At 46.0% G+C, this 9,752-nt stretch overlaps 1 protein-coding gene across 1 annotated transcript; it reads right to left on the reverse strand.

Moving 5' to 3' along the window:
- Positions 1-669: 669 nt before the first annotated feature.
- Positions 670-7,044, reverse strand: LOC115124979 (dnaJ homolog subfamily B member 4-like). The gene is made up of 3 exons (XM_065005995.1): positions 6,363-7,044; positions 3,558-4,147; positions 670-1,108 (listed from the first exon to the last, which is right to left on the reverse strand). The coding sequence occupies exons 1-3, from the start codon at positions 6,571-6,573 to the stop codon at positions 875-877; spliced, it is 1,035 nt and encodes a 344-aa protein (XP_064862067.1). The 5' UTR covers positions 6,574-7,044; the 3' UTR covers positions 670-874.
- Positions 7,045-9,752: the final 2,708 nt, after the last annotated feature.

Genomic DNA, 9,752 nt, shown 5'->3' on the forward strand with positions numbered 1-9,752 from the left:
ACAGGGAATAGGGTGCTATTTGGGACTAAATAGGGAATAGGGTGCTATTTGGGACTAAATAGGGAATAGGGTGCTATTTGGGACTAAACAGGGAATAGGGTGCTATTTGGGACTAAACAGGGAATAGGGTGCTATTTGGGACTAAACAGGGAATAGTGTGCTATTTGGGACTAAACAGGGAATAGGGTGCTATTTGGGACTAAATAGGGAATAGGGAATAGGGTGCTATTTAGGACAAAATGCATTTTGGGACTATAGGTTTTCACCATATCATAGAAAACATAGGAGAGGTGAATGTAGAAAGGATCCACACAGTTAAGTCATGTTCAGATATCAACACACTCATTCGGACTGCATGCATGGCATATAGAAAAAACAACCTATATCGATTATATTAACATTCATTTAGAAAGGGGTTTCATCTGTGAACATTCATCATTGTCCTTATGTGTGAGGAGAGAGGAGGATGAGAGAGAGAGAGAGAGAGAGAGAAGAGGATGAGACAGAGGATGAGAGAGAGGATGAGAGAGAGGAGGATGAGAGAGAGAGAGAGAGAGAGAGAGAGAGGAGGATGAGAGAGAGAGAGAGAAGAGGATGAGAGGATGGGAGAGAAAGAGGAGAATGAGAGGAGAGGATGAGAGAGAGGAGGAGAGAGAGAGAGAGAGAGAGAGGAGGATGAGAGAGAGAGAGAGAGGAGAGGAGGCTGAGAGAGAGAGAAGAGAGAGAGAGAGGAGGATGAGAGAGAGAGAGGAGAATGAGAGAGGAGAGAAGAGGAGGAGAGTGTGAGAGCTGGCATGCTGATGTCACCCCTTTCTTTCTGTTGTTCAGGTGTGTCCGTGTGTCTATGTCTGTGTCTGTATCCATGTCTGTTCTTCTAGGATACAGGTAAATGCCTCTTCAGGACATCCTTGGCGTTGCTGGGGAGGTTCTCTGGAAAGTTGACGTCAAACTCCACCACCAGGTCACCTCTCTGCTCGGGGTTCTTGGGTAAGGGGAGGCCCTGTCCTGCTACAGTCTGTTTCATGCCTGGCTTTATCACATCCGTGATCTTCATGTTACATGTCTTCCCGTCTATCGTAGACACCGTCACAGAGCAACCGCACAACGACTGGAAGAGGAGAGAGGAGAGAGAGAGAGGAGAGTAGAGAGATGAGGGAGAGAGAGGAGAGTAGAGAGATGAGAGAGTAGAGATGAGAGAGAGAGAGGAGAGAGAGAGAGGAGAGGAGAGAGAGGAGAGAGAGGGAGAGAGAAGAGAGAAGAGAGGAGAGAGTAGAGAGAGGGGAGAGAGATGAGAGAGTAGAGATGAGAGAGAGAGAGGAGAGAGAGAGTAGAGAGAGAGAAGAGAGAAGAGAGGAGAGAGTAGAGAGAGGGGAGAGGAGAGGGAGAGAGTAGAGAGCGAGGGGAGAGAGAGTAGAGAGAGAGGGAGAGGAGAGGGAGAGGAGAGAGAGAAGAGAGAAGAGAGGAGAGAGAGAGATGAGAGAGAGAGAGAGAGAGAAGAGAGGAGAGAGAAGAGAGGAGAGAGAGAGAGAGAGAGAGAGAGAGAGAGAAGAGAGAGAGAGAGAGAGAGAGAGAGAGAGAGAAGAGAGAGAGAGAGAGAGAGAGAGAGAGAGAGAGAGAGAGGAGAGAGAGAGATGAGAGAGTAGAGATGAGAGAGAGAGGAGAGAGAGAGAGAGAGAGAGAGAGAGAGAGGAGAGAGGGAGGAGAGAGAGGAGGAGAGAGGGAGGAGAGAGAGGGAGGGAGGAGAGAGAGGGAGGGAGGAGAGAGATAGGAGAGAGTCACACAGAGTGTAAAACACAGGGCACACCTACATCACACAGTAACCTGCTAGTCATTAACAGAATGGGCATTTAGGTTTGTGGTTAGGTTTCTTTAACAGATTGAACTTGTGTTCTTCTGGTTTAGTGGTTTGCTAAAACAGGACTTTGCTTCTAAGTAGAAAATATGCTTCATTACTGATAAGCAAGGCTCAGGTAGTGATTTAAAGTAAAGCTGTTTTCATTGTATGAATTCCGACAACATTTCCAGAACATTCGCACGAGGGCGTCCCAAATGGCACCCTACTCCGTATTGTGCCCTGGTCAAAAGTAGTGCACTAAATAGGGAATAGGGTGTAATTTGGGATGCAAACACCATGACATTATACAGCATTACAGGCACTTTGTTGTTTTAATCAAAAACACGACTGAGCTCAAGTCACGATAAGAGAGAAGAGGAGGAGAGGGCAAGAGGAGAGAGGAGAGAGAGAGAGAGAGAGAGAGAGCAAGAGGAGAAAGAGAGAGAGAGAGAGAGAGAGAGAGAGAGAGAAGAGGGCAAGAGGAGAGAGAGAGAGAGAGAGAGAGAGAGAGAGAGGAGAGAGAGAGAAGAGAGAGGAGAGAGAAGAGGGCAAGAGGAGAGGAGAGAGAGGAGAGAGAGTAGAGAGCAGGCCATATTAGTAGTCCTAACTCAGTCAGTATGCGTGGGCTACCAGCCTGCTGTCTCTTCACACTCCTGAAGTGTTACTGCCTCCTCTCCTGTTTCTCTCCTTTACAGTGGGAATTACATAACATACTCCTTATATCATAATGTTCTCTATCTGCACTGGTCTAAACCCTGTTCTCCCTCCAGTCTGCTGAACAATGACCAGGCTTGTGTTCAGTCGACCCCAAACAGGAGATTGTGAAATAAAGTGAAACAGGGAGGTAATCACTTGAACTTGACCAACAAGATCACAGATTTACATTTTCTGTTGCAAAATGTTCTGCTACGATGTGCCAACTGAACACGATCCATTCTGAATGCCTATTTCTATAGCATCTACACTAGCCAGACCAACTGAACACGATCCATTCTGAATGCCTATTTCTATAGCATCTACACTAGCCAGACCAACTGAACACGATCCATTCTGAATGCCTATTTCTATAGCATCTACACTAGCCAGACCAACTGAACACGATCCATTCTGAATGCCTATTTCTATAGCATCTACACTAGCCAGACCAACTGAACACGATCCATTCTGAATGCCTATTTCTATAGCATCTACACTAGCCAGACCAACTGAACACGATCCATTCTGAATGCCTATTTCTCTGAATGCCTATTTCTATAGCATCTACACTAGCCAGACCAACTGAACACGATCCATTCTGAATGCCTATTTCTATAGCATCTACACTAGCCAGACCAACTGAACACGATCCATTCTGAATGCCTATTTCTATAGCATCTACACTAGCCAGACCAACTGAACACGATCCATTCTGAATGCCTATTTCTATAGCATCTACACTAGCCAGACCAACTGAACACGATCCATTCTGAATGCCTATTTCTATAGCATCTACACTAGCCAGACCAACTGAACACGATCCATTCTGAATGCCTATTTCTATAGCATCTACACTAGCCAGACCAACTGAACACGATCCATTCTGAATGCCTATTTCTATAGCATCTACACTAGCCAGACCGAGCTAGATTATTCCACACTGAACCACCTTCTACTGGAAGTGTTTCCCCTTACTCTCACTTTGAGGCGGGCCACCAAGATCCGCCCCAAGCAAAACCCATCTCACCTGTCGTAGACTAACTTTCACCGGGTACACGATGTCCGACCCCTCCCTTCTAAAGTGCATGTGGGGCTTGTCCTTGATGACGAACACGATATCAGCAGGGATGGTATTGGGCGACTCGTCTCCTTCTCTGGGGAACGTGATCTTGGTCCCCTCCTTCCACCCTCTCTTAATCTCTATGGTGAGAATCTTATCCTCCGTCCTCATGGTCCGTCCGTCAGGGTTCATCCTCTTCCTGCTGATCTTCATCCTCTTGGTGCAACCATGAAACACTTCCTCCAGGGATACCCGCAGCTCGTGATGAACGGCCGGGTCCTGCTTCCTCCTCTGCTGCCCACCAATCCCCACGTTACGGTCCCGAGGGAACCCGTTGAGATTAAACGAGGGGAACGAACCGTCCACCTCCATGTCCTCGTCGTCCCCGCCGCCCGGACCGCGTCCGTTGCCCTTACGGCCGAAGAACATCTCGAACGGGTTGGCGCCGCCGAAGAAGGTGGCGAAGGTAGCATGGGGGTCGCCGTGGAACGTGTAAGAGGTGAAGTTGCTGCCCTGTCCGTCTGGACCGTTGCCGGGTCCGCCACCTCCTTTGAGACCTGAGGGATAAAAAGGGGAACAAGGACACTGAAGTCATCAACAGTCCAGGTCATGATAATAACCTTTGTTTTGCTAAAAAGGGGAAGGACACCGACGTCATCAACAGTCCAGGTCATGATAATAACCTTTGTTTTGATAAAAAGGGAAGGACACCGACGTCATCAACAGTCCAGGTAATATAGATGTATACTGCACCAGAGATAGGTCAAATATCCTTAAGCTGTACCTGAGTTTGCCCGGTATAATAAAATCAATTGAATGCTCCCAAAAGCACAACCTCCTAAATCAAGTGCTCTGAAAGTATTGTGTATGTGATCTGTACAGTCACAGAATAACCATGTAGACTCTGTACCATACAGGGAAAGGGTTGTTCACAGAATAACCATGTAGACTCTGTACCATACAGGGAAAGGGTTGTTCACAGAATAACCATGTAGACTCTGTACCATACAGGGAAAGGGTTGTTCACAGAATAACCATGTAGACTCTGTACCATACAGGGAAAGGGTTGTTCACAGAATAACCATGTAGACTCTGTACCATACAGGGAAAGGGTTGTTCACAGAATAACCATGTAGACTCTGTACCATACAGGGAAAGGGTTGTTCACAGAATAACCATGTAGACTCTGTACCATACAGGGAAAGGGTTGTTCACAGAATAACCATGTAGACTCTGTACCATACAGGGAAAGGGTTGTTCACAGAATAACCATGTAGACTCTGTACCATACAGGGAAAGGGTTGTTCACAGAATAACCATGTAGACTCTGTACCATACAGGGAAAGGGTTGTTCACAGAATAACCATGTAGACTCTGTACCATACAGGGAAAGGGTTGTTCACAGAATAACCATGTAGACTCTGTACCATACAGGGAAAGGGTTGTTCACAGAATAACCATGTAGACTCTGTACCATACAGGGAAAGGGTTGTTCACAGAATAACCATGTAGACTCTGTACCATACAGGGAAAGGGTTGTTCACAGAATAACCATGTAGACTCTGTACCATACAGGGAAAGGGTTGTTCACAGAATAACCATGTAGACTCTGTACCATACAGGGAAAGGGTTGTTCAGAATAACCATGTAGATTCTGTACCATACAGGGAAAGGGTTGTTCACAGAATAACCATGTAGACTCTGTACCATACAGGGAAAGGGTTGTTCACAGAATAACCATGTAGACTCTGTACCATACAGGGAAAGGGTTGTTCACAGAATAACCATGTAGACTCTGTACCATACAGGGAAAGGGTTGTTCACAGAATAACCATGTAGACTCTGTACCATACAGGGAAAGGGTTGTTCACAGAATAACCATGTAGACTCTGTACCATACAGGAAAGGGTTGTTCACAGAATAACCATGTAGACTCTGTACCATACAGGGAAAGGGTTGTTCACAGAATAACCATGTAGACTCTGTACCATACAGGGAAAGGGTTGTTCACAGAATAACCATGTAGACTCTGTACCATACAGGGAAAGGGTTGTTCACAGAATAACCATGTAGACTCTGTACCATACAGGGAAAGGGTTGTTCACAGAATAACCATGTAGACTCTGTACCATACAGGGAAAGGGTTGTTCACAGAATAACCATGTAGACTCTGTACCATACAGGGAAAGGGTTGTTCACAGAATAACCATGTAGACTCTGTACCATACAGGGAAAGGGTTGCAATCCTACATTGATGCTGCTCTAATATAAACAGTAAGCGAATGAGTACAATAGCCCCCAATGTCAAGACATCTGTCATATGGGGCAGGTCAGTGGATTCCTCCCACCCATGGCACATCTGCTCTTTAAAAGGGTCACGATGCCTTCAGCTAGTAACATTATCCATATTGACATGTTCAATATCAATTCATGTAATTGACAGTAGCCTAAAAATAATACAATCTGATATTTCCTGTATTTCTGACCAATCAACAGCCATGTCTACATATTATGCGCAGACCGATATGCCACCCTGACAACAGAGAAATGTCTGCTTATTGGCTTTCTTATTATCATAAATGGTATGAATAAATAATGAGTGAAATGCTGTGTGGTCTCTTCTAACCAGTGTGGTTAAAATATCGGTCTGTATGACTTGTATAATGGCCAATTCTATTACAACGTGTTCTGTTGTTTACTAAATAATGGACTGGATGAAATGACAAGAAACCCAGGAATTAATAAACATCCGAATGTGTCCTATTTTCTTACCTTCTTCTCCATACTGATCATAGATCTCCCTTTTCTTCGGATCACTGAGGACTTCATATGCCTCGGCGATCTCCTTAAATTTCTCCTCGGCGTTGGCCGCTTTGTTTTTGTCCGGGTGCCATTTCAGAGCCTGTTTTCTGTACGCCTTTTTAATGTCCTCGTCAGCCGCTCCTTTCACTGTCCCAAGGATGTTATAATAGTCTTTCCCCATAGTTCCCCCGAAGCGGCCCCTCGCAGTAGCCAAAGAGAAGCTGCCGCTGTTCTACGGAAGCTGCCTGTTAGTTTGATGGGGAAATATATCCAGGAGAGGAGAGACAAGAGACAAACCCCTCTGAGGAAGTTGATATGGCGACAAGCGAAAGAAAACCCCTGAACCGCTTCTCTCTGCCTCTTTAAACAACAATACCTAGTAGATAGACACGGAGGTTGAATCGTGAGAAGCTAGAGAACGGGATGTGATGTAGCGATGTTTAGAGTGGTTACTCAGCGCTGTGGATCCTGGGTTATTTACCCATCACCCTCCCCCGTTAGACTCCCTTTAAATAGCTGTGGCTCCCTCCCCTGCGTCCGACCCACCAGCGCTCTCCTGCGTCCGACCCACCTGCGCTCTCCTGCGTCCGACCCACCGGCGCTCTCCTGCGTCCGACCCACCCGCGCTCTCCTGCGTCCGACCAACCGGCGGCGTTCCTCGCTGTCATCCAGGGGCTCTTCATATATGCTAAATGCTGCTGAAACACGTCATTTCCCATATTCCGCAAAGATTCCGGTTTTTATTTTATTATTTCTGTTTAAACACCCATCCACATGGAATTGACATCTCAACTTGAGTGAAAAGAACACGGTAGCCTACATAAAACAATAATTACACTGTAACAGTCTTGACAGGTTATTATAGGTCCTGTGATAAAGGGCTGGTGTTTGGTAAGAGGAGGACGATTTTAATTGAGAAATAGCCTAAATTTGGTGCCTTCCTGTTCAAATGATCAGCTATGGCGAGAAGGGGGTCCATAACCAGAGGACAGGCCTCCTGTCAAGGCTTATAGACCTCTGACCCGTACCTACTGAGACAGACACTAACCTCTGACCCATACCTCCTGAGACAGACACTAACCTCTGACCCGTACCTCCTGAGACAGACACTAACCTCTGACCCGTACCTCCTGAGACAGACACTAACCTCTGACCTGTACCTACTGAGACAGACACTAACCTCTGACCTGTACCTACTGAGACAGACACTAACCTCTGACCTGTACCTTCTGAGACAGACACTAACCTCTGACCCGTACCTACTGAGACAGACACTAACCTCTGACCCGTACCTACTGAGATAGACACTAACCTCTGACCTGTACCTACTGAGACAGACACTAACCTCTGACCTGTACCTACTGAGACAGACACTAACCTCTGACCTGTACCTTCTGAGACAGACACTAACCTCTGACCCGTACCTACTGAGACAGACACTAACCTCTGACCCGTACCTACTGAGACAGACACTAACCTCTGACCCATACCTACTGAGATAGACACTAACCTCTGACCTGTACCTACTGAGACAGACACTAACCTCTGACCTGTACCTACCCTCTGACCCATACCTACTGAGACAGACACTAACCTCTGACCCATACCTACTGAGACAGACACTAACCTCTGACCCGTACCTACTGAGATAGACACTAACCTCTGACCTGTACCTACTGAGACAGACACTAACCTCTGACCTGTACCTCCTGAGACAGACACTAACCTCTGACCCGTACCTACTGAGACAGACACTAACCTCTGACCTGTACCTCCTGAGACAGACACTAACCTCTGACCTGTACCTACTGAGACAGACACTAACCTCTGACCCGTACCTACTGAGATAGACACTAACCTCTGACCCGTACCTACTGAGACAGACACTAACCTCTGACCCGTACCTACTGAGATAGACACTAACCTCTGACCCGTACCTACTGAGACAGACACTAACCTCTGACCCGTACCTACTGAGACAGACACTAACCTCTGACCTGTACCTCCTGAGACAGACACTAACCTCTGACCCGTACCTACTGAGACAGACACTAACCTCTGACCTGTACCTCCTGAGACAGACACTAACCTCTGTCCCATACCTCCTGAGACAGACACTAACCTCTGACCTGTACCTCCTGAGACAGACACTAACCTCTGACCTGTACCTCCTGAGACAGACACTAACCTCTGACCCGTACCTACTGAGACAGACACTAACCTCTGACCTGTACCTCCTGAGACAGACACTAACCTCTGACACGTAGGCCTCGTGTCCAGACTTATAGACAACACTTGAGACAGACACTAACCTCTGGCCCATAGGCCCACTAACCCTAAACCCTAACCCACACTGACTCACAGACTGTCCTTAAAATGATACACTTGGATTAGCTAACACAACGTGCCATTGGAACACAGGAGTGATGGTTGCTGATAATGGGCCTCTGTACACCTATGTAAATATTCCATAAAAAAAATCAGTAATTTCCAGCTACAATAGTCATTTACAACATTAACAATGTCTACACTGTATTTCTGATCAATTTGATGTTATTTTAATGGACAAAAAAGTAGCTTTTCTTTCAAAAACAAGGACATTTCTAAGTGACCCCAAACTTTTGAACGGTAGTGTAGATACTGTATTCTATTCTACTGTATCTTAGTCTGTGCCTCTCTGACATCGCTCATCCATATATTTATATATACTTCATTCCATTCCTTTACTTTAGATTTGTGTGTATTGTTAGATTGTTGGATGACAGCGCAGCATTTGGTGTGTGCCAGGTGCAGAGAGAGGCTCAGAGAGGTTCACAGATATGAAATCAGTCATGATGTATCATATGCAGAGGCGGTAAGACCGGTTGTTGGCGCTACAGTGTAGGAATGATGGGAGCTTTACACAGATGGTCCTGTACTAAGTGGACCTACTGTCGGGCTGGTGTTTTTTCTGGTCCTGGTATGGTTTTCGAGGCCTGTTCAGAAATCTTCAAGCTCAAGAAACGTGAAGTGTCAAAGGAAACTTTGATCATGAAGTTGATAAGTTGACTTCATAGCATTTATTGGTAAGGTTATCAATATGACTCGGGTTGTGGAAAGCAGAAATGTCAGGTTGAAGGTTATTGTGGAGACAACAAAAGCTATTGGGGGAAGAGGGTGTGGTATAAGTTAGCAGGGATTTATTTTATTCATATTGTTTTTTCGAAATGTGTGGATCATGATTAATCGTACATTCCAACACAGTAGGTGGCGGCATGCACTTTAAACGTTTGTTTGCGGACCGCCATGATATCATCAAAGATGTTCTACTGTGATATCATAGTAGCAGCAAGCAGAATAATTCCGCCTTCTTCTTTGATG

The sequence above is a fragment of the Oncorhynchus nerka genome, linkage group LG20, assembly GCF_034236695.1.
Source record: "Oncorhynchus nerka isolate Pitt River linkage group LG20, Oner_Uvic_2.0, whole genome shotgun sequence".
Classification (NCBI taxonomy): domain Eukaryota; kingdom Metazoa; phylum Chordata; class Actinopteri; order Salmoniformes; family Salmonidae; genus Oncorhynchus; species Oncorhynchus nerka.